Source organism: Lithobates pipiens, unplaced genomic scaffold, assembly GCF_037356315.1.
Source record: "Lithobates pipiens isolate NorthernLeopardFrog02 unplaced genomic scaffold, aLitPip1_a1.2 Scaffold_13, whole genome shotgun sequence".
In the NCBI taxonomy this organism is placed as follows: Eukaryota; Metazoa; Chordata; class Amphibia; order Anura; family Ranidae; genus Lithobates; species Lithobates pipiens.
Window position 1 is genome coordinate 381,879,619 of NW_027507718.1, and position 26,549 is coordinate 381,906,167.

The 26,549-nt window shown below is 39.4% G+C and overlaps 1 protein-coding gene across 16 annotated transcripts in view; it reads left to right on the forward strand.

Annotated features, from left to right (window-relative positions):
* TENM3 (teneurin transmembrane protein 3) overlaps window positions 1-24,231 on the forward strand; it is a 1,601,892-nt gene extending 1,577,661 nt beyond the window's left edge. For all 16 annotated transcript variants that reach the window (XM_077477263.1, XM_077477264.1, XM_077477253.1 and 13 more), the window contains 4 exons: window positions 2,723-3,019; window positions 5,439-7,047; window positions 13,463-13,593; window positions 22,688-24,231. In XM_077477263.1, coding sequence (XP_077333389.1) covers window positions 2,723-3,019; window positions 5,439-7,047; window positions 13,463-13,593; window positions 22,688-23,443 — 2,793 coding nt within the window. In that variant the 3' untranslated portion in view covers window positions 23,444-24,231. The remainder of the gene's footprint in view (window positions 1-2,722; window positions 3,020-5,438; window positions 7,048-13,462; window positions 13,594-22,687) is intronic.
* Window positions 24,232-26,549: the final 2,318 nt, after the last annotated feature.

Consider the following 26,549-nt stretch of genomic DNA (forward strand, 5'->3'; position numbering starts at 1 on the left):
GGAACTGGGACCGTCTGAGTTCCGCGAAAAAATTTGAAACATGTTCTGTTTCTAAAGTCCGTCAGATTTTTGGACAGCAAAGGTCTGATGGAGCCCACACACAATCGAATTGTCCGACGGATTCGCTCTGTCAGACCTTTTCTGTCTAAAAGTCCGGTCGTGTCTGCGTGGCATTAGACTTAGTTCACATTGGTGCAATGCGGGAAGCCCTTCAAAGCCATTGTGCATTTCCGCATCGCACCCGACTTGCAGGCAGTTCACACTGCCATATGCGAACCGCTGGGAGTGTCAATACAAAGTTAATGACACCACCAGATCGGTTTGCATATCGCAGTGCGAACTGTCAATTTGGACACGAATCCAATCGCAAGGGTGTGAACACACATGCGATCCGATCCTGGTGCGGACCAAAAAAAGGGTCCTGTGTCACAGGTTTGAATGTGATGCAAATTTAACCATACAATCTGTATGGCTGAATTTGCATCGCACAGACATCGCATGTGATTTGCAGTGCAGTTCGAACACATGCAATGTCGCACATGCGCTAATGTAAACCCAGCCTAACTCCAAACCAGGGTCGTTTTTAGTCTGTGCTTCAGCTAATCACTTCATCAGTAATCATGTTTTCTGTAATTCTTAACTTATTATTATGTAGGCATTGTTTGTTTGTTGTTTAGACATGTTTATATTTAAAGGAAGGAGACATTGAAGGGTTAGAGTGATAGAGAGGATTTATCTACTTTCTGAGATTTTAGATTACCGTATATACTCGAGTATAGGCCGACCCGAATATAAGCCGAGGCCCCCAATTTACCCCCAAAAAACTGGAAAACTTATTGACTCGTGTATAAGCCGAGGGTGAGACATGGCTGTCCATCCCTGTGTGTGTGTCCGTCCATCCCTGTGTGTCCATCCATCCCTGTGTGTGTATCCATCCATCCATCCATCCATCCCTGTGTGTGTGTGTGTGTATTCATCCATCCATCCATCCCTGTGTGTGTGTGTGTGTGTGTGTGTGTGTGTGTGTATCCATCCATCCATCCATCCCTGTGTGTGTGTGTGTGTGTATCCATCCATCCATCCATCCCTGTGTGTGTGTGTGTGTGTGTGTGTGTGTGTCCGTGCAGCCTTGTGTGTGTGTGTGTGTGTGTGTGTGTGTGTGTGTGTGTGTGTGTCCGTGCAGCCTTGTGTGTGTGTCCAGCCTACCTGTGTCCCAAGCCTCCGTCCCGAGCCGCCGTCGTCCCGAGCCTCCTCCGACCCGTGCCGTGCCTCCTCCGTCCCGTGCCTCCTCCGTCCCGTGCCGTGCCTCCTCCGTCCCGTGCCTCCTCCGTCCCGTGCCGTGCCTCCTCCTTCCCGTGCCTCCTCCGTCCCGTGCCGTGCCTCCTCCGTCCCGTGCCTCCTCCGTCCCGTGCCGTGCCGATGGATCGCCGCTCTTCTCGGCGGCCATTCTACAATTCAAAATTCCGCCTCCGCCTGTGATAGGCGGAACACTCAATTTCCCAGCAGCCTGTGTTCCGCCTATCACGGACATCCTCTCATACTCGTCCGTAGTATGAGAATGAGCGGATGTCCGTGATAGGTGGAACACTGACTGCTGGGAAATTCAGTGTTCCGCCTATCACAGGCGGAGGCGGAGAAGGAGGCGCGGCTTTTAAATTTTAATGTCCGCCGTCTGTCTGCTCGATACGCTGATCGAGCAGTCAGACAGCGGTGACTCGAGTATAAGCCGAGGGGGCACTTTCAGCCTCAAAAAAGAGGCTGAAAATCTCGGCTTATACTCGAGTATATACGGTAAATAAATAGAACTGTCAGTCCATTTACTTTTAGTTAACCTAGATTTGTTAATGCTGCTGCAGTGTGACACTCGTTTGTTTGCAAGCCTCATACATAAAATAGCTGAAAAATATTATGCCAAACAATCCACCCAAGCAGAAGAAGAAGAAAAAATAAACAGCTTTTACGGCAATTTAGATACTGTAAAATAAACCGGTTGCACTGTTTTTTGACAAGTGAATGATTGCAATTATAATATGCTTTATGACTCTTTTGACCTTGAAAAAGGAATATAGCTATTAAAGCACTTCTCCTGCAGAAAACAATGACAATAAACCTATGTATTATATATTTAGAGTGCTTTTCAAAGAAAAACAAATTGCTTATGCATTTAATTGTAAATCACAATATTTGAGTAATATCACAGCATCAATAATATGTGACAAGTTATTTTTCATTCTACACTGTTCTAGAGTAGAAGATAGTTTGTCTTTGTCTGCTGTCATCGCTGACAATAAAGTTTGACACACAGAGCTGCAGCAGCTTCTAGTTATTCGTTTTTTTTTTTCTGGCTGGGTGGGTAATGAGCATTCTGACTGCTAGTAAAAAAAAGCTCCCTCCAATACCTAGGTACCTAGATGCGTCCTTATGAAACTTTTCAATTAATACATGTTAGTCTTTTTTAACAGATGACTACAATTCAAAGACCTCAATTTAGAAGAGGTTGAATAAATGCCAGGCTGTCTCTGTGTTTAATGAAACCTTTTAAAACAGCAGTTAGTCTAATGCCTTACACTTATACCAAGTAGTTGCTAAATTAATTTACTGGCAAAGGAAATCAATCATCTTTAATGGTGTCTAAACAAAAAGCTGGTAGTTTGTGAAGTAATAAAGGCCTGATTCCTCAGCATTTTGATTTATTGAACCTTCTTGTTTGCTTTATAAAAAGGTAAATGGCAGAAACCTTCTCTCAGTTGACTATGATCGAACCATGAAGACAGAAAAGATCTATGATGACCATCGAAAATTCACCTTGAAAATAACCTATGATAGTGCCGGCCATCCCACGCTGTGGCTCCCTGGTACCAACTTCATGGCTGTCAATGTCACCTACTCGTCAACTGGACAGATTGCAAGCATTCAGAGAGGGGCAACTAGTGAAAGAGTGGAATATGATGGACAGGGTAGGATTGTGACAAGGTCCTTTGCAGATGGCAAGATGTGGAGCTATACATACTTGGAAAAGGTGGGTTCTGGAAAAATAAAAAAAAATAACGGGAGCCAATTTTAAAGCATCATTTCTAAAAAATTGAACTTAGGGGTTGATCTACTAAAGGCTAATAGGCTGTTCATCTTGCAAGATGATTTTCACATTGTAAGAGAATGTTCCCTTAGCTTAGTGAATTAGGTGAAAATTAATTTTGCAATAAAATACTGAAATAAAAAAAAAGGATTTTTGTTTGCATATGAATGGAAGATGAATGTGAGCAGAGCTTCATTTTTACTAACCAAAAGAAAACCCCCTATGCAAAGTGAACCGCCTATTTACGTTTAGTAAATGAACTTCTTAGGCTACATTCATACTTCTGGGCTGGAAAAAACATGATCAATAATGTTCAAAGTGCAATTTTGGTGCATTGTTAAGACTTTCCTAAGGGTATATCTATCAGTGTACTGATATGCAGGAAAACAGTTGCATGTAAGGGTTTAGGAGTGTGCTTACTATAGCATTGCCTGTAATTGTACATAACACTGTAGCAATCCATACTGCAGTGCACAGGTCTAAGCAAACCCTAAAGATCCATTTCTGCAATGACTGTTTGCTGTGTTATGGCACCTTGTATAAAACGCTGTATTATTAAACAAGAAAATCCACTCACATTATTCGTTTAGTTATCCAAAGAATAAAAGATGAACTATAATTGGCCATCATGGACAAACTTTTTTTCATATATTTCTCCCTCTTTTATTATAAATAATCCCTAGGTTTTCAGACTATGCATGGAAGTGGTAATTTTTCTGGTCGATCAATACTGTTTTAGTTAATCTTGTTTCTTCTCAGAGTGCTAGTTAGAGACTTTTAATTACAGCTTTTTAAATTATTAAACACAGCATCAGCACTGTGTCAGAAAACATCACAAAGAGTGGTGGAATCGTTACTTCCTTCCTTATAGGTTAAAACTAGAATGAACAATGTAGGGGTGCTTCTGTCCGTCTGCTGCTGTTTTTTTTTTCCCCAGTTAAATAAAAACAAAAACTTGCCAAATGTATATGTGAGTATGAATATCCATATTATTAAACTTTTACTTCATGCATACTTTATGCTGAGATTGTAGAACACCCAAAGCAATTTTACATTGTTCTTGTTTTATATATCAAAATTATACAGACTTGTTCTTGAAGGGTTTCTTTTATGTAGCACGGCAACAAAAAATATGCCAGGCTAAGTGGAAAAAATGAAATTATGTATCCCCGTTTGCCATGCTAATAGTATTTGACTTTAAATAGACTTTTGCAAAGCCATTTAGGGAATATCACTATTGAAATGGCAACTGAGTAAACAGCAAACTATCTTTTTTTTTTTCAAGCAGAAAATAACATAAAGTATTGCAAAATATAAAAGATTGCTTTAGCTGTACAGGGTGTTTTGTGTAACCAGCTTTCCTAGTCTGTATCTACAACCATTAACATACACAATATTCATCCGCGTGGTTCCAGAATTCTGCAATGTGTCACAATTTAGCATAATTCCCCATGCTGTGCAAAATGCACAGAATTATAATAACTAAGCATGCCAAACACACCCGTTGGTGGAAGAGAATTAACTGACCTGCTCCAAATGGCACAAAAATGCAGCAGCACATGTCAGTAGGTATCTCTGTGATGGCACCAAAAGACACAAAACTGTATTTGAAAGTGAAAGGATGACGACTGTATGAACAGAGGGAATATAGTTATGACCCTGCCTCTTGTCAGCGTGAAAGGCAGTTTAGGATTTAAAAAACAGCTGCAACCTGCTTCTGGTCAAGAGACATCATTATGGAAAATGGCCTGAGTTCTATGGCAGGAGGAGGGAGGGTGAGGACACAGTCAGTAAAATGATTCTGAATGGTACTCATTGTCAATGTATAAGGCAGAATCTTCAGTAAATGATAACTTTATGGGTGAGAGATTTCGCTTTCCTAGCACAGGCTCACTGGAAAGACTTATTGAAGGAATGGCTAGTAAGTCAAACCCCTATTATGAAAATATATGCGAACATAGTTAGATCTAATTAACCAGTCACGACACCCTCTGCATCCTGTTGAAATACTGGCACCATCCGCAGAATCACTTCTGTCTCAGTTATTACATGTGACTTGCCCATAACCATTGACAATCTGCTTCTTGGCTGTTTGTGCTTGACAAAAGAATGGCACAATCAAAACAAGCAACACATTATAAATCTCTTGCTACTAATTGCAGGAAATTATACAATAAAACATCCACTAAATTAAGCAGAGAATTGCAAACAACATGTAGGGTCAAGGATGATTCAATTAAAAGAGAGAATTATTTTCTCGAATGAAAAGCCTAATGGTATTATGCACAAAATCGGTACTTATTTATTCTGTATGTTTATTTTATTCATCATGAATATTATGTGGTTTCCTTTTTTCCTGCAGACTATGGTGTTGCTGCTCCACAGTCAACGGCAGTACATTTTTGAATACGACTTATTGGACCGGTTATCTGCCATTACAATGCCTAGTGTTGCCAGACATACAATGCAAACAATTCGTTCCATTGGTTATTACAGAAACATATATAATCCCCCAGAAAGTAATGCTTCTGTCATAATGGATTACAATGAGGAAGGCCAACTCTTACAAACTGCCTTCCTTGGAACAGGTCGCCGTGTTCTCTATAAATATAAGAGGCAAACAAAAGTTTCAGAAGTTCTTTATGACAGCACACGCGTTAGCTTTACGTATGATGAGACCGCAGGAGTACTGAAAACAGTTAACCTACAAGGGGATGGATTTATTTGCACTATTCGATACCGACAAATTGGCCCCTTAATTGATCGACAGATATTCCGCTTTAGTGAAGATGGCATGGTTAATGCAAGATTTGACTACAGCTATGATAACAACTTCAGAATCACAAGCATGCAGGGTGTGATCAATGAGACTCCATTACCTATTGAGCTATATCAGTTTGATGACATATCAGGAAAAATGGACCAGTTTGGAAAATTTGGCGTTCTCCATTATGAGGTAATCAAGGTAATTTCCACAGCTGTAATGACATACACCAAGCACTTTGATGCCCACGGTCGGGTTAGGGAGGTTCGGTATGATGTCCTGAGATCAGAAATGTATAGACTCACTGTACAGTATGACAGCATGGGGAGAGTTACTAAGCGGGAAATTAAAATTGGACCTTTTGCTAACACGACTAAATATGCTTATGAATACGATGGCGATGGTCAACTTCAAACTGTTCTCTTGAATGAAAAGATTATGTGGAGATACAATTATGATTTAAATGGTAATCTTCATTTGCTGAACCCAAGTAACAGTGGAAGGTTAATTCCACTTCGTTATGATCTGAGAGACAGGATAACAAGACTAGGCGACGTCCAGTACAGAATGGATGAAGATGGCTTCCTACGACAGAGAGGGACTGAGATCTTTGAATATAGCTCTAAGGGCCTTCTCACCAGAGTTTACAGCAAAGGCAGCGGGTGGACTGTAATATACCGATATGATGGCCTTGGTCGTAGAATATCCAGTAAAACAAGTCTTGGAAAACACCTTCAATTTTTTTATGCTGATCTCAATTATCCATCAAGAATAACCCATGTATATAACCATTCCAGCTCTGAGATAACGTGTCTTTATTATGACCTCCAAGGACATCTTTTTGCCATGGAGATTAGCAGTGGGGAAGAGTTCTACATTGCATCAGACAACAATGGCACACCTCTGGCTGTTTTCAGTAGCAATGGTCTTATGCTCAAACATATCCAGTATACTGCCTTTGGAGAAATTTATTTTGACTCTAATCCTGATTTCCAATTGGTGATCGGATTTCAGGGAGGCCTGTATGATCCCCTCACAAAGCTTGTCCATTTTGGGAAAAGGGACTATGATATATTGGCTGGGCGCTGGACTACGCCTGATATTGAGATATGGAAGAGGATTGGCAAGGACCCAGCACCTTTCAACTTATACATGTTTAAGAACAACAACCCTGTCAGTAAACTTTATGAGATCAAGGATTACACAGGTAATAACAATTTATAATTATTGTAAGTTTGTCACAAACCTGGGTGCTTTAGACTGTACATGTGATATAAAAATGCATAAGCATTTAGTACCATACCAGACTCTGGAACACATCACTGAATCGAGAAAGAGGTTACTTACCTTGTCCCCTGGATCCAGCGATGTTCCCCTGCAGTGCGAGCGAGCCGTCCTACGCTCGATCTATCACATCGCCGGGCTCCGTTCCCTATGAGCGTTGCGACGCATGGGGACGGAGAACGGCGCTAAATTCAAAAAGTAAAACATACACATTACATACAGCAATGTAATCTGTAAAATTACATTATACTGTATGTAATTATTTCACATCCCCTTTGTCCCTAGTGTTCTGTCCAGTGCTCTGCATGTAGTTTTGTATTATAAAAACTGTTCTTTATGCCTGGAAACTGTACCAAAATGCACACAAAAAAGGCCATGGAGTGTTTCAATGCACATTTTGACACGTTGGTAGTGTATTTGTCAAATGACAAAATATGTGGCAAAATGCATGTCTGCTAACTGCATTTGGGGTGCCATTAACAATGAGTGGCACCCAAAAGCGCATTGCATAATGTGACACAATTTTACAGCAATTTAGAGTCATGGCAAGAATTGTGCATTTCTGCCAACAATTCTGCATTGCTCAGATGTGATCGGGTCCCAAAATAATATACCTTATAACTATACTGTGTGTGTTTGTACTGTGTGTGTGTGTGTGTATGTGTATATATATATATATATATATATATATATATATATATATATATATATATATATATATATATATATATATACATAAACATATATAGTTATATCAATCTTTAACCACTTGCTGACCATGTCACACAGATATACTGTGGCACAATGGCTCTCCTGGGTGAAATCCCGTACGGGTACTTCCTACCCTTTTTTGGCCACCAGAGGGCGAGCATGTGCTGGCGGAGGCACATGCGTGGCCGGCCACGTGCAATCGTGTGCATGAACGCCAGCATAGGGATTTGTGTGTGTGTGTGTATAAACACATAAATCCCTGTGCTGTCAGAGGAGAGGAGCCATATCGTTTGTCCCTACTAAGTAGGAAAAACAATATCTCTCCTAGTCAATCCTATCCCCAAACAGTTATAAAACAGCAAGGGAACACACAGTTAACCCCTTGATAGCCCCCTAGTGTTAACCCTTTCCCTGCCAGTGACGTTTACACAGTAATCAGTGTATTTTTATAGCACTGATCGCTGTATAAATGCCAATGGTCCCACAAAAGTGTCAAAAGTCTCCCATCTGTCCATCGCAATGTTGCAGTACTGCTAAAAATTGCAGATCAGCACCATTACTAGTAAAAAAAAAAATAATAATAATAAAAACGCCATAAATCTTTCCCATAGTTTGCAGATGCTATAACTTTTGTTATTGGATATTTATTATAGCAAAAAGTCAAAAATATATATATATATTTTTTTAAATTGTCACTTTTTTTGTTTATAGTGCAAAAAATAATAAACCGCAGAGGCAATCAAATACCACCAAAAGAAAGCTCTATTTATGGGAAAAAAAGGACGCATATTTAGTTTGGGTACAGCATCGAATGACCATGCAATTGTCAGTTAAAGTGGCGCACATTGTAAAAAAGTGCTCTGGTCGGGAAGGGAGTGAAATCTTCTGGGGCTGAAGCGGTTAAGCTTGCTGTTGCTGAAGAAAACCTCCTTCCTCACATCACAGCAACTCCTCACCCATATTCTTCACCTCTGAGCTGGAGAATCTGGGATGGAGATATTTTACAGAGATGGCCAGTGCGATCTTCAGATCTCGCCTTCATAAACTGGTCATCTGTATAAAAGTGAATGACAGAAGGGTGTGTCCTGTGATGAGAAGTGAAGAACATGTTCTCTACTCCTCATCTCAGCTTCATAAACTGGCACACCTGAGATATCAGCCGTGATCATCAGGATCTCGGCTCTTCTCTGTTTGATAAACATACACCAATTTATAACTTCCACACTCACAAAAAAAGGGCTTAAGTAAACTTTTAAAAGCTTGCTAAAACCTTTTCTTGGTGTAAAACTTCTTCACACACTATGAAAAAAACTATAAAAAATGTTTTGGATTGAGAATTACAATTAAGTTGAAGACTCACATGAATTAATAGGCAAATATCAGCATCAAATCACATTAACCACTTGCCGCCCACCATATAGCAGAATGACGGCAGCAAAGTGGTTGTGATATCCTGACCGGACGTCATATGACGTGCCAAGGATAACACAGCTGGCACACGCCCGCGGGGGGCACACAGCACGGCAATCGGAGGTGGTGAGTGTCAATCTGACACACCACAACTCCGATTGCGGTATGAAGCCTCTGATAAAGGCTTCTTACCACATTATCAGCTATGATCAATCACTGCTGATCATCATGTGAAACAGGAAGTGCTGATAAACGGCTTTCCTCAGTTCACGCTGACAGGGAGAGCCGATCGGCGGCTCTCCCTATCGGAGGAGGGTCTGTGCTGAAAATCAGCACATTGATTATCAGCACAGCCGCCATGGTTTTTGGTACGTCAGAACAGCATACAGACGAGCAGTTTTCCCAATAGGAATTGGTTCTGTCAGAAAAATATAGAACATGTTCTTTTTCTAGGTCTGTTCGAATTTTTTACGTAAAACGTTTGATGGCACATGGTTGGAATATGAAAAGCTCCCGTCTAACTTTTTTTTATCGGATATTCCTCTCGTGTGTACAGGGCATAACAGGAAGCCAAATTGTAGCTTCAAAAAATAACAGAATTTTGAGATTTGTAGGAGGCTGAGAGCAAAAGAAGGTACTTTTTTGAGTTAGAAATACATGGATAAATAGATAAATCAGAGTTTAGTGTCACATTAAGGATTGCATAAAACTAGGTAAACTGATTCTTGGAGGGGAGTGCAAGCCTGCTGCACTCAGCCTCGCTTTTATTTATTATATACTCATGTCATTTTATAGCAAGTGGCTCCTTTACATCAGGACATTTGCCTTGCTGGATGTCATTTCTTCTAATGAGATATATAAATCCAGGGGAATTAAATAATTGATTTTATTGTGTGACATAATTCACTGTTAATAGACCTGCAGCTGCTTCAGTATTTCTTGAGGTATTCTGAAAACATCGCTTGGGTACAGTCGGCCAATGACTTGCATGGTCCTCTTGTACACTTGTGCTGTAGTAGCTGCCCCCAATGAAACAAGGCTCCCAGCTTAGTAAATGAATGCAGAAACTTTAATTAGCACCTGTATATTTCCCCCAGACTAATAACGCCGCCTTGTCTTCCAGATTAATGACTCCTAGTTTGATGGCATTTGATTGCACAAATCTAACCCTGCAGACAGTTTGCCCCAGGCAACTATTTAAATGATGTATGAGGTTTCTAGTCTAGATTTCTGGGGAATGGCTGAAATGTGTCTGTAGATAATTGTCTGAAATGTTAAATATAAATTTAACTTTGTGTTCTCCATTATTGGCTTGCTGTATGAATACTGAGATTTAGTTGCTCTTAATCTCCCAAATGCATCCAAGGCAGCTCCCTCTGGTGGAATTAAAGGCCTCACATTAAGGAAAATGCATAAGCTGCCATTGCTAAACTTTTTTTGAAAATGTGGCCTGGCTCACTGGTTCCTCTATTTTCAGTTAGTGACCTTTAACCCCCTAACTCCTGAACCCAATATTTCATTGTTGGCATAGGGTAGTAAAACTGTAAAAAAATATGGTAGATAACTTGTATTCAGGTAAATTATATAATACATTTAATGATACATTTTATGATAAAGTGAGTCTTTATTTGATACTAAATTTGAATAGATATTTCCTGATTTATTTATTTTTTATAACTATTAAAGCAAAACTGGTCCAAAATAAAAATAAAAAAAATACATTTTTAAATTAAGTTGTATATTTATTACTATGACCCACCACCAAAAAAGGCACAAATTAAATTCTGCTTCTGACACCATATATGTGTAAATTTTTTGTTGCTTGTACCCATAGTTGGACCAAGAAACAATAGTAAGCATTTTTTCTAATCGTACCTGAAACATACCGACCTTGATCTTGACTCTGACTCTAACCTAGATGAAGCCCTGATCTAGCTTTTTAACGTCTTTTATTTTTTACAAACTTTTTTTGTTTTTTTACAAAAATTAGAAATAGGGAGAGTTTTACAGAGTGATCACTGAGATAGCCAATCACAGGCTATTACAGCAATCATGTGATCAGGGACTAGTCTTCCCAGCTCCCAATCCTACAAGACCAAGGGTTGACAGTGACAGTCTGTTCTCTATGCTTAGAGTGCTATGGAGCGTGCTTCCAACACATATGGTGGTGCTTTCAGTGTATGTTTTTTAGGGCAAAACTGAAATTAAAGTGTTTCAACAGCAAGTATAAATTTTGTAAGCAAACAGCATTGAAATGCTGTAATTGCCTTTTTACACTGTAAAAATAATTTCCTAAAAAGCCTGATTTCCAGTGTTCAGTGCTTTAATTTGAATGTATTTGTGAATTTGGGCCTTGCCACAAATATAAGTCATATCCCTAAAGTTCTGTCATTCTTCCAGCTATAGGTACCACACTTTGTATGTGTGATTTCTTTTACACAGCTTCTGCGAGTCCTCCAAGTAATATCTCTTATTCAATTAATAACTTCTTTTAAATGAATCAATAAAAATGATAAGCTAACCTTTAATTTGCATAGCACTTAGATGCAGATAAAAAGAAACTGACACTTATTTTGCCTTCACGAGTTGGACTGCACTGTGTTACTTCCTTAAGTGATTTTCACCTTTACTGTGCATTGCTGTGAAGGGCAGATAATTGAATAAAATGCTATGTAGAGATGAGAATTTCTCAGCGACTTGGCAGTCAGCTCTTGCCACGTGTTTCCTTGCTGAAGAATTTCTTTAATTCACACGACAGTGGGGAGAATGCTCTCTATTAACCATAGAAATGAGATGCCCTCCTCTTGACAAAGGTGTATTGGAAACAAGCAGCTTCCCATTCCTTTGACTAGAGGTTTATCACAAATTATTTAACCTTAGGTGGATAGGAAATGCAGAGAAGAGCTATCGGCCACCTGAGCCTCCGCTTGTAGCCTGCCTGTAGGAAATGCCAATTTACTATTCCCTTTGAGTCCAAGAGTAGATTGTCTTGTCAAAGAAATGACACGGCTATGTGTATGTGTTCCTAATGGCGTGTACGAAGAAAGTGACATGTATGCGATCACACATGATAAATAATTAGCAATTTGCCCAAGATGCTTTCTTTGAATATTGTGACGAAAAAAAAAAACATTGGGATGCTGGTTCTGGTTGAATTAAAAGGCAGTACCAAAAAAAAATTTTCTTCTGGAAATCCATAAGTCAAGTTATTTAACATTTTTACTTTATTTTCTTGGAATGGTGGGGTGGCTTGCTCCCAAAAAATGGGGTTGATTTACTAAAACTGGAGAGTGCAAAATCTGTTGCAGCTCTGAGTTGAAACTCAAGTGGAAGCTGGTTGGCTACCATGCAGAGCTGCACCGGATTTTGCAGTCTAAAGTTTTCGTAAATCAACCCCTTTGTGTCTTAGCACATGCTCTTCACTATAGCATGCTGAATAAAAAAGCAGAGGCCTTGCAGACTTAGAGCGAGTACAGGGGTCAATTACCTTCCCTCTCTATCACTCTAGCAAAATATGCTACTCTTTCCTTCACTCACTTAACAATCAGAGTAAATTAAAATACCTGGGTGTGAATGAGTCTGCCACTCACTCCCCCCCCCCCCCGTCCATTCGTCCGTCTCATGTGATGTGCCTCAGGATTGACCCACCACTGTCACATGGGGATGGAGAAGGAGTTTATAGCCATGTGTAAGCTCCACCAAGTTGCCCTGGAGATCACACTAGACTTTTTCCCTAGTCTCATTGGGGGAGATTTACTAAAACTAGTCCACACAGAATCAGGCACAGCTATGCATAGTAACCAATCAGCTTTTAGGTTTTATTGCCAAAGCTTAACCAAACAAACAGAATTTAGAAACTGATTGTTCACTATGCACAACTGCACCAGATTCTGTGTACACCAGTTTTTGTAACTCTCTCCCGTAGTCTGAGCAGAGCAATGCAAGGGACAAGAAAAGGAGAGTAAGTGCTGCTAGGGGTTGTGGGAGTTACTTTTACTTTGCTCTGCTTAGCAAAGGAAAGGGTCATTTAAAATGTTTGCACTTAGGTTTGGAATTTAGAATAATGTATTTACTTTATTTTAGTTCCAAACATATTTTTTGATACAGATGCTGATCCTGAAAGTGTTTTATTGTAAATTTTTAACACGATTCATTATGTCTCAACATATGTGCATGTTGTTTTCTTGAAAAGTGATACTATTTATATGCTCTTTTAGATGTTAACAGCTGGCTGATGACATTTGGTTTCTATCTACACAATTCAATTCCTGGCTTTCCAGCTCCCAAACTCGATTTAAACGAGCCGTCCTATGAACTTCTGAAGAGTCAGCAATGGGATGATGTTCCTGTAAGTTATACGTTTGTTATTATTTTTACTATTATTATATTAATCACTATTATTTTCATTTTATTTATACACAATTTAACCCTTGAATGCACTGAGGGGGCAAAGCACCTAACTCCTAGTTCTTTTGTTCCTGCCGCCCTTACATGGGGAATGCACATGTATGATGTCATTTTACCTGGCCTGCTGTGGGAAGGCGTTTCAAAGACCTGAAGGACCTGCCTGTGTCCTTGGAAGCAAACAGGGATGAATGTTAAAGCTCTAGCATTGGACTAATGAATGGTGGTATGAGATTCAATTCCTGGAAGAGACAGGGCTAATTTCTGACTGGGATGGATGTTAAAGGATAAGTTCACCTTTGTAAAAATAATAAATGCACATTTTTGGAGGTAAAAAATGTACATTCATTATTTTTATTTTTTTGTTAGGGACCTGTAAAGCATAGCAACTGTGAATGAATGAATGAAATACTTATATAGCGCACAATGCGAACTGAATCGCCTCTAGTGATCAATCTCAGGCACCTGGAGACTATCTGTGTTACTGTCTGCCCATACCTCATACAGGCAAGCAGTTACTAAATGACAGGAACCATCAATGAACTACCTAGAGCACTAATCATCTCCCTGATAGTTCATTGAGAACTACAAGCCATCAGCTGCAATGGATGAGTGCAGTTGTAGTTCTCCCATTCACAAAACTCTGTTAATGAATGATGTGGTGGGTGGGTAGAGCATTGTGACAGCAGGTGCAGGGAGAATATCCCTGGCCTGCTGTCTTAACAGGGACTTGGAGGGGGACAGGGACTGCTGCATCAGTAACATCTTACTGTCTGAATACAGATATACATTTTTTAGTAAAGGTGAACTAATACGTTAAAGCTCTGACATTGGACTGATGAATCATGGGGTCAGTCTCAGTCCTGGGAAGGGCTGACTGGGTTGGATGTTGAATTGTATTAGACTGATATTTTGGGGAATGGTTTCTCTGTCCATAGAGAGGGCAGGGTTAAGTGCTTAATGGGACAGATGTTGAAGCTCTGTTATTGGACTGATAACCGCTGGGGTTTTTTTTTTTTTGTCCATGGAAGGGGGTAGGTCTGAGTGCTTACTGGGATGGATGTTAAAGCTCTGCCACTACTTATGAATGGCGGTGTGGGACTCATTTCTAGGAAGGAGGCAGGGCTAAGAGCTGTCTGGGGCAGCTCTGGCATTGGACTGATGAATGATGGTGCAGACCTCTGGTCTGGGCGGAAGGCAGGTCTAAATGCTGATTGGTATGGATTTTGAAACTGACATTAGACTAATAGTGGTGTGGAGCTCAGTATTGGGAAGGGTCAGGGCTAAGTGCTAAATGGGATAGATGTTGAAGCTTTGTCTTGGACTGCGATTAAGAGTCTTCCCCAAGCACGGATTAGGGAATATGGCAGTTTTCACATGTAAATACTGGCACATTTTCTGTGCACTAAATCAAGAATGTTCTATGTGGTTTTGTACCAGTTGCATCACATCACATTAAAAGTAGCATGTGACAGCTTCTATATATGTGCCATTGTGTGCACCAGAATAATGCACCAATCCTGAAAGTTAAAAAGTTCTAAAATGTAAACCATTGCCCAAGTGGTGTAAATACTGCAGTAGGGAGGAGCAGATAATGGCAGTCAGCATTGCATGAGGGTAAAGAGGTTGGGATATAGAGAGCCAGTGCATTACTATATTAGAATGAAAGCAAAGTGAGGATTTCTGTAGATCAAGGAATTACGGTGCAATGAAGTGAGGCTGTGGAGTGTTAGGGAAACAAAGTTTTAAGAGACATCAAGCTAATGGGGAGTGGAGAAGGCAACTTACAATTTATGCCTATTTGGGTTGCCAGTTAGGCAGCATCTAATCTATTACAGGGCTGCTGTTTTACAGTTCCATCTTTTCTCTTTCCCTCTTTCATTTTGATATTCATACCGCCCTATCTCTGCCCTATCAGATTCGGTACTCTTCAGTTCCCTTTGTGTAATCTATTTGCACAGCAGCAGCCTCCTTAACCCCACCCCCCTCACATGGAACAGCTCAGCTCCCTCCCTGTGTCAATAATAATGGTCAGTCACTCCTACATTATTTTCCCTTTCACTCAATATAGTTCCTTCATGCTTTTCATTCCAGGTAAAGTGGAACTTCACTTTCCCAATTTTTAAGCCTCATGCTTCTAGCTATAAAAATAGATAGGAACGTGTATCAGTTATGTCCTGGTTTCTTGCCTAGGCAAATAATGTCATACATCCCAGGAGGGCAATAGAGAATGAGTTTTCTCAGCTAAGGACACTCTCCTGCATGCATGCTTGATGTAAGGGCAGAAGGATTCCAGGAAGTAAATGATACTTGAATCATCTGCCCTTACTCAAGATGGCCACAACCAGAAATGCTTGGTTTGTGGTGCTCATATGCAATGAAGATCCATTTTATACTCAGTCCTTTAATACGTAAGATACTGCATAAATGGTGTTCCAAATAACCAAAACTTTGCAAGCTGGTGTCTCCACTCTTTTAACTATGTTTGACTGCCTGGTGTCTCTAACTTTGCTTTCCTAACATTTCACTGCCTTAATTTATTATACTTCATTACACAGGCATTCTTTGGTCTGGACATTCTTTTAATATGACGCAACAGATGAACAAATTGTCATTGTAGGCTTTTATGCATTTGATGTATATAACACCCAAAATGCATGGAAATAGAAACTGGCACATATTTTTCTGTGTGCCAATTTTTGTTAACCAGTTCGGCTCCAGAGCTAACTTATTTTTATTTTTATTTTTTTGCATACATATAAAAATCTTTATTTTTGGCAATAAAATTAATTAAACCCCCAGAACATTATATAATTTCTGAATGCAGAGGCCCCATAGAATAAAAAGTTGATAGACGCAAATTTTTGTTTCACATGATATTTACGCAACTGTATATTAAATGCATATTTTCAGGAAAAAATATAATAAAATATATTTTAGTGTAAAACCACAGGATATAATACCAATTTTTGGTTAAAATATAAAAGATGAAGTTGTATCGAGTAAATAGACACCAAACATTCCATGTCTTAAAATTGTGCGCTCTCGCAATATCGCCAAAAACAATGGTGCCCAAAAATCCATATAAGTGACATTTTAAAAGCCTTTACAGCTTATCAATTTTAGCATTAGCTAGTAGCTCTTGTGCTAGACGTTTGCAGTGATATGTCACATGTGTGGTGTGACTGCAGTTTACATGCATGTGCACACCCTGGGCTCGCGTTTGCGCAGGTGTGTGGGGAATGGGTTTTTTCTGCATTTTTCTTTATTTTTTTATATATATTTTTTTTACTTTTTTCTTTTATTTTTAGATTTATTTTTACTTGATTGCTATCACAAGGGGTTAATAAACCCCTATGTGATAGAATTAGGCAGGTGACAGGTAATCTTTATGGAGACATTAGGGGTCCAATAGACCCTAATGTCTCCCCTGCCCTTCACACCATCTAACCAAGCACAGATCAGCTTGGTTAGAAGTGTCTCCTGGCTGTGCTGACCAGGAAAGGGTACATTTGAAACCGGAATTGACATCACTTCCGATTTCACTGCAAGTGAGATTGAGGCATGGATTTGCCTTGGTCTCACTGCAATCTCTCCCCACCAGCCGGCGGATATGTTCCCAGGCTCCTGTGGGTGCAGGACAGCCCAGGAAGCACGAGGGGAAGGGGGGTCACCAGCGGGGGAGGGGGTGGCACTGCGCTGCCGGCTCTGTGAAAGTGGTATGGAGCTGCCGCATCACTTTCACTTTGAAGCCGGTCCCCGGCTGAACAAAACCCCCATCAGCTTGTGATTAAGGGTTTACTTTTTGAACATACATAGTACATCCAAATAGCCCAATTGGTTAATCCTCCCAATGGGTGCAGGTTCTATAAGGTGATTGCACTTTTCCAGGATAGTTGGATTATATACTTTGCATGGTCTGATGAATACACACGCTTTATTAAAAAAATGAGCTTAGGCTTTACATATGTTTAATTGTATGTTTCCCCTGCCTGCCTTATATGTACATTCTCCGTGATATTTCTGGTTAACAATAGTAGAGGCATTTTTGCTGTGCAATACTGCAATAAAAAACCTAAGGTCCAGCTATTGAGTGATCATATCACAAATCCACAACAATGTGTACAAAACTGTCATTCCTTCATTTTCCTTGGGATGCTCGCTGCTGTACAAATCGCCTAGTGTGTAATTGAAAGCCATTCAAGCCAGCTAACAAATGCCCAGAGTATCTATTAAAAAGATTTATTTTCCTCTCATCATGTGCTTAAAAGAAATACATAGTGAAAATGTTCCTGCATGGTTTAAAAGCTGCGTGCACATGCATAGGGATATGCTTTGCATATTGCTGGGACTTTACAGGAGATAACCCTTTTCAATAGATGTTTCACAAGGGGACAGCATGTGTAGCGGACCTAATTCCTGCAAAGTCGAAATGAATTTTCCATATTACATTCTGGTCACTGCCTAAGTCAGTCCATTTCCCATCTCTTCTGGCAGGTGAACTCAGAAAATACTTGACTTTAGATGTACTGTGACAGTGATCCAGGCTGACTGACAAAGTCTTTGCAGTCAGTTTACAAATTTCTGTCTTCGAGATACAACTGACAGGAATGCTTACAAATGCTAGTTTGTTTTCTTCCAGCACTTCCTTCACTATTCTAAGATTTGTGTACGTAATGTCAGTCTTTCATAATGACAGCTCAATCTGCTTATGTGATAGTGTAGTGCTTGCTGTGCAGAAGAATTGGGCTCTACCTGGTTGCACGTTTTAGGCTTGAGCTACACGGAACAAGTTTACAATTGTCCATGTCCTCCTAGTTCACTAGGGTTTTTTTCATTTTGAGGCAAAAAGGTAGTGAATTTGCTAAGTATATAAACTCTTCTTTGTATTTCCACAAATGTTTGCACTGAGCACTTCCAAGTCGTTTTGCCCCAAAGCCCCTGTTTCCTATATGTCTACCTTTTAAATGTTGCCTATAGATCCGTGTTCAAGTCGCACAGCAAAAATTGCAGAAAGTCATGACCTAGAAATACTCGGCGTGTGACTATATAATACTGAACTGGGTTCAAGAAGCTGATATATACACCAGCTTTTCTTCTATTAAATGCTATGAAATATATTTATATTTTAAATAAAAATCGGACCCCTTTTCTAACTCTCCTGTGATTTCTCCACATCTAGTTTACATTGTCATGGCAGACAGCCTATTCTGATAAATGGTACTTGAATGAACACCGTAATGATTGGGGTGACAATACCAAGCTGAAATTGCAGTTCTTGTGCACAGTAAAAGGAGGCAATTCAGGACTTTGTGTCCCCTATAATTTGCCATAGTGAACAGCCTCAGGAAGTATCTCACTTTTCAATTAAAGTGGAAAACCCCTTTCAAGAAGTTTAAGAATGTTTTTCATCTTTCCTGTAGCATTAGACCAGCCTGTGGCCTCTTCATTAAAGATCCTAGTAATATCATGGTAATAAAAAGTTCATTTGCAGCCATAAGAAATACATGTATTATGCATATAAAATGGATATAAGAAGTTGCAGTCATCTACACTGAGCAAAATGACTTCTGGGATCAGAAAAAAAAATCGCTGTATTTACACACACTCCAATGTCTTTTTAATGTAACCATTTGCTGAAATGTTGGAAAATGGCATATTGGCTAGTATAAAAGCAAAGTGCCAGTGGGGAACAGTGGCAGCTTTAATTTCACTTGTCGGAAAAATGAAATATCGGTGTTAAATTTAATTGCAGATTTCCAGGTGACAGTCAGTTTAATTGGTGAACAGATACATGTATTATGTGCTAATGACTAAGAAAAAAGTGACTGGCGTTAATACTTTGCAGGGCTTTTCATTAGCTCCAGGCTACTAGCACCAGGGACAGAGGGAACTATCCATCAAACTTTGACAATAAAACAAATGTGAACAGTCCCCCGGAACCATGCATTAATTCCGAGTCCTTTAACTCCACAAGCACTGAACAGATCCCCACTCACACACAGCATGAGACTTTTTGTAAAATATTATTCATGAAAGTGTCTAAAGGTAGACTTATTCTTATAGACATAGTAACCAGTGAGATCCCCCCTTTGATGCTCCTCAAATAATGTGAAAAAGTACAAGGAAGAATCTGATGGCTACAAGATAAGCTCTGCTTTTGGACTCTTTATTACATAGAGGGTATTGATTCTGACATATTTTGGAAGCTGTTTGCACTCTTCCCAGCAGACTTTAATTTTGACTTGATTAAGGGTAACCAATTCCGCTGCTGTTCACAGCTTCTATGCATGTCAACTCTTGTAACACTACATACACATCATTTTTTGGTGCAGTTGAAATACATTCATTTTAGATACATTTTGTTATATTCCTATGATTGGTTCAGTACATGTTACCGCACCAAAGAGGCACCATTCCTTAGTTAGGGTATGTAAAATAGCCAAGGCTCTAACACACATGATGTTTTTACTTTATAAATACAGTATTACCAGTGAATGGATAATTTAACTGTTTTTCTTTTTAATTGCACACCCCCTGGCAAGTGTAAGCTTGGTCTGAATTTTTTAGCAAGATTCTTCCTAAAAAGCTGGCCACTGCTATACCATCTGTTTAGCTAACCCATTGTACTATGGAAATCCTTTCTTATATATTAAGTGTTTTTAAACAATAAATCTCTATATAAAGCATATATAAAAATTACTTTAAAAATATATAATCCTTAAAAGAGAAGTGTTTTTTTTAAGAATCACACTTGTCTAGGTGCTTCTGTCCCCAGCCAGCTCTAAAACTGAGAACTGAGTGATTAAAGACCACTGATCACTCGGTTCTCAGTGCTCCATGAGCAGAGAGCTGGTGACTGTCAGTCACTACTATCTGCTCTGACTCCCCTTGCGCTCACTGGAGAGGCTGAGAGGCTGAACCAGGTTCCAGGTGGATCCCGACCTTATCTTTCCCCAGCCAGGAGCAGCTCTTTGTCGTCAGCTGACAGCGGGCTTCAGCCCGCGGTTGGCTGAAAACAGGCCACAGGCGTGCAGAAAGATTAAACTCCTGTGATCCACATGATCATTGTAGCAAATAAGCTTTGGCTGTACTTCTCTTTTATAAAATGTATACTCTTTCAAATAAAACCTAAAATAAACTTGACTGAAAGTAAACTTAGTTTACTTTAAGGGCAATGATTTTATATCGTAATTGTGACTTTTTAATATGATTTAATTTCTGTGTCTATAAGATTTACAGGAATTTTGGACGGGAAATTCCTGATCACTTAAGCCTCATACACACTATAAGATTTTCTGATGATTTTTTCCTTCAGATTTACCAAAACCATCTAGTGAAAGGGCCTGCCTGATTGCATACAAATTGAAACTCCTAAGGTTTGACCTTATATTATATGGTTTTGGTAAATCTGAAGGAAAAAATCAGCAGAAAATCTGATAGCGTGTATGGGGCTTAAGAGTATTACTCATTATAAACCTTATTTATATGACTCAAATACAAGTAAAAAAACAAACAAAAAAAAAAACAGTACAGATAGAAAATTGACAGAGCACTATTTGCATAATGTATACCAATACAGAGTTCATTGTCTGGTATAAGATGTTAATATACTCCAGGGTTAGAATCAATCCAGGGCTCCTTAGTAAAGGTACATATAACCTGGTGTCATCTGCTTTTTTCTTAGTGGAGTTAGTGAATTTCAATACCCTGATTACCAGAATATGTTATTCCTGGAGTAAGCACAATGTGGTGTTTTTTGAGGTTGTCAAACATTCATCTTGGTTCTTGGTTGTCACTGCAACTGCAAAACAAAACATTTTATTTGCTTATTGATTGCTGACGTACATTTCATTGAGCTAATCCTGCAAAGATCAAGGCTCTATAATTAACAAGCTATATTGAAGAATAATATGTTGCAACTGATCGAAGTATAGGTTTTGGTCTTGTGGTTTTCTCTTGGATGTGGACTTTAACCTCTCTGGCGGTATGATGTCAGATTTTTGATGCTGAAAGTAATGCAATGTAATGTAATGCAATGTCTAGTAGACATCCCAGGTATGATAAAGTTTGAAACATGAAATCATAATTTATAATATAACAAATAACTATAAATAATTATAGCAAATAATAATATAATAATAATAAAAATTATTAAATAATGCAATCAAATCAAAAAACACTGAAATTTGCTCAGTTGCAGAATTGTCGCTGTCATTACTTTCAGTGTTTGATGATGAATTTCCTCACGAATCACTATCACTTAATTCCACAAGTGATTCTAATTTATTATCACTGTTTTCTAGCTGGTCTAAAACCACTTTTGACATAAAGGGACACTTTGGTTGCTATGGACACTCTCAAGTTTCCAGGCAGAAAGAACAGTATATATAATATAAAACTGCATGTAGGGCACTGGACAGATGGCTAGGGACAAAAGGGATGTTAAATAATTTGATACAGTAATGTAATCTGTAAGATTACAGTGTACTGTATGTGTTTTTCACTTTTTGAATTTGGTGACGGGCTCCGTCCCCGTGCGTCGCGGCGCTCGCAGGCAATGGAGCCAGACACTGTGATTGATTGAGCAGAGGACACAGCTCACACACAGCAGGGAGACATTGCAGAATCCTGGGGACAAGGTAAATAACTTTGCCTGGATCCTGCGATGCAATCCCGAGTGTGGCTTAGGGTTACCGCTTTTGAAAATTCACCCCGAGCCACACCTGGGAATACTGCTATGGAGGTTAAAGGCAAATATGCATCTGCCCAGGCTTATGAAGACTATTGTTTACTCTTTGCTATAACATATTCAATGTAGAATACAGCACTTTGGTAATATAAGCACCGGGGAAGGGATATAGTGTCAAATCACTCAATCTTATTGACTATAAATACAAGTAAAGTCTACAGGGAAGTGACAGCTTATTGTGACTTAAGAAAAACAAGAAACTACTATATCCAAAATGCAATACATATTTATTACTTTGTTGAATTTGAATGCATATTACTAACAACTAAATTTATCTCTTTTTCAGCCAATTTCTGGAGTGCAGCAACAAGTGTCAAGACAGTCTAAGGCTTTCTTAGCTTTGGGGAAAATCCCAGAAATTCAAATAAGCAGAAATAATGCCCGAGAGGAGAAGTCATGGCTGTGGTTTGCCACAGTGAAATCGCTAATTGGGAAAGGGGTCATGCTGGCCGTTAATGAAGGGAAAGTCATTACTAATGTGCTCAACATTGCTAATGAGGACTGCATCAAGGTTGCAGCAGTTTTAAATAATGCCTTTTACTTAGAGAACCTCCATTTCACCATCGAAGGAAGGGATACCCACTACTTCATAAAAGCCACCACTCCTGAAAGTGATCTTGGGACCCTGAGGTTGACCAGTGGACGCAAAGCCTTAGAGAATGGCATCAATGTAACAGTGTCTCAGTCCACCACTGTGGTGAATGGGAGAACTCGCAGATTTGCAGATGTGGAAATGCAGTACGGTGCTCTTGCCTTGCATGTACGTTATGGCATGACACTTGATGAGGAGAAAGCACGGATCCTGGAGCAAGCAAGACAAAGAGCTCTCTCCCATGCCTGGGCCAGGGAACAGCAGAGAGTGAGAGATGGGGAAGAGGGCGCTAGGTTGTGGACTGAAGGAGAGAAAAGACAGCTGCTCAGTGCTGGGAAAGTACAAGGATATGATGGGTACTATGTACTCTCTGTGGAGCAATACCCTGAGTTAGCAGACAGCTCTTACAATATACAATTTCTCAGACAAAGCGAGATTGGAAAAAGGTAACACACTGGCCTTGCAGAGGCTGCCAAAGAGACAAAACACATGTGCTTCCTCTGAAAGGGAGATGTAAACTGTATTTGCTGCATAGCGATTTGAGTCTACGCTACACTCCGGCTCAAATATCCTCTCTGTAGCACAATCTGTACTGGACTCTGTGAACAAAAGAGCCTTCCTGGGGAATGAAAACCTGCTGTTGGCAAACCCCCCTTGTTTTTATGAATGACCTTAAAGGTGATCTGCTTTAAGATAATATGTTTACATATGCATATCACTGCACTCGGACTGGAGATTAAAAGCCTATAGATTTTGCGGTAGGCTCTATGTACGTTCATCCAGACACTGTATTTAAACTCAAACTATGTGTACAGTGTTTCCGAATATTATTGAAATGTTGACCTTTGCTTACAAAGAGTAGTTTCTCGATTCTCTCTCTCTCTCTCTCTCTCTCTCTTTCTCTCTGCATAGGATGTGCTATATATCATTGTTAATTTTGAAACGTGGAGCAAAATTACTGTTTATAGACAATTCAACTGCTTTTAACGTGCTGCTTTCTACAAAAACAAAAAACAAGGACATTATTTGGCACAAGTGACTTACGCTACCATGTGACTTTACATACCGATTTTACAATGCTAACATGGTCTGCCTTGAAAAAAAACTATTGCAAGTAGAATTATCTTCAAGTTTGAGCAAAGGAATCTGTTTTTCCTTTTTTTTTTTTCTTTTTGTAAATTATGTGAAACAAGTTGTTTATGGATTTTTATAGGAATTACAATTTACTGTACATCAAATATTAGTCTCAGAGGAGTTAATTTATGTAAAAGTGTTTCAGAAAGTTTATATATAAAATAAAATGATAAAAAAATATGAATGTAAAAGACTTATTTTATATGAAAAGTTTTGCTTTGGAAGATATTGAAAATCAACTAGAGATATAATAGTAGGGCTTTTTCCAGCAGAAGGATGAGGTAACGCAGATCTGGCACCTCTAGCACTGACTGTATGCAATGGCAAGGGGTGGTGGGGTGTGCTGGAGGGTCTATTGTTGTTGACTGCTGGGGGATCTATCGTTGGGTGATCTATTGTTGTTGGTTCCTGGAGGGTTTATTGATGCTGTCTGCTGGGAAATCTGTTGCTGCTGGCGGGGGACTATTGTTGCTGGTGTAGAGCTATTGTTACTGGGTAAATATTTTGTTGTGGGGGGGTCTGTTGTTACTGGGGGAATCTATTGTTGCTGGCTGCAGGGGATTTATTTTATTGCTTTTCTTTTTATCCTTAAAAAAAATCCCATACACATTACTTAAAACCTCAAAATAAATGGTTCTGTATTATATGAATGGGCAGTACTGGGAGGTGGGTAGGGGGTGAAACCAAGGAATGATGCTCAGAGGTGGGTATGGGACAGGGTCAAGGAGCAACTTAGGAGGAGGGGGTACCTGCACCCTATTCTCTGAGAAAAAAAGTCCTGGCTACATGTACCTACAGCAGGGTTACTAAAAGTAGGAAGACCTTTATATTGGGATGCATTTCTGAAATTCCTCAAGGCATAGTCTTCCATTGGCTTTCTTTGGCTTTGTGACCCCTTACCTCAATTGCTGTTCTCATTTTGTGAATTGTTTCTCAAATTGTCAGAAAAGCCTTTGACTGACACTCCATTCTCCTTTATCAATCCCATACTAGGTTTAGGGTGCTATGTCCATTGTGAATGGTTGCCAACTCTTTTGTTCATGTCATAATTGCTTATCACCACTTACAGGTTAATGGGAATGCAACAGCAACTTTAAGCAGGTTGATGCAGATTTGAAAGTTAACGTGGTTGTAAACCCACTCTCATCCTTTCTAAACTACTGCAATATTGGTTATCTAGAAGGATATACATGCGTCCTGCATGTATACTTCTCTGTAAAATGTCTCCCCTCTGTCTGCTATGAGACCCGAAAAACTGTAGATTTTGTGGGTGGGTCTGTTTTCCAGGGTTCAGTGGGTGGAGTCGTAATCTCAGTAGACTCCCTGCCCACCTCTACACTACCCTTATCAACATGCATTTTCTCCTGTGTATTTCTTACACTGAACTTCTGCTATGATCACTAAAATCCAGTCAAAACCCAGAAAAGTCCCCACATGACTTCAGCATGCCAAATCATGCTGAGGTGTGGAACAGCCAATCCTTTCAGAGCAGCAGAAGAAAGGAGTGGGAGGGAATTAAAAAATAATGCATGTCTCTTAGGCTAGTGCAGGAGATATGTAAATCACCTGTCACTCACAGCAAGGGGGAGGTTTTGACAAAGTTTTTCACTGTTTGTCAAGATTTATCTCACTGAACAATAAAAGAGGATTGCTCAGAGCTGGATTAACTCTTTGTGGCAAGACTGGGCTCAAATGATGGGAAATCTTATACTCTACATTATAACATAAAAAAAAATTCAGGTTTACATCCACTTTAAGTGCAGGACAGATGCCCCTGTCAATGGATGATCCTAGAAGCATTTCAAGCTTATGTCAAATGCAGGCTGAAAGCACACTGCATTTGCCTGGCAGGCCCTTAAGCTTAACCTTAAGCTGCTGCATCTAGGACTTCTTAAACAGATATGTAGTGTGGCGACACCTTTGAGGGACACTGTCCAGATCATGCGACTAAACTGAGCATTAACAATTTTATTTCAAGGGGCAATGGAGAACTACTTACCAAAATGCTTATTAAAATTGACCGTTCATTTTTATAATTCTAGCAGCTGTTCATTATTTAGCCACAATATTAACATTATTATGAATGAAAGGCATTTTATGGTACAAATAGTCAGTATGGAATACAGATAATTCAAACAAAATTGTTGGGAGTAAATTAACAAACTAGAATTCTGGATTTGTGGTCAAGGTATGATTACAAAACTCTTAAACTGACCACCCTTTTTATATAAACACAATCATTAACGTGTACGTCCAGTCAAAACCTTTTTCTTTATATATAAATATGGTAGGGAAGAGTTAGAACTCTTGTTTTTACTGCTGTCTAGTAGTAGAGTACTGTGTTCTCTTGTTTTTGATAGCACCGCTATGTACAAGAGTATGGCTGCACACAGCCATTCATTTCAACACCTGGACAAAAGAA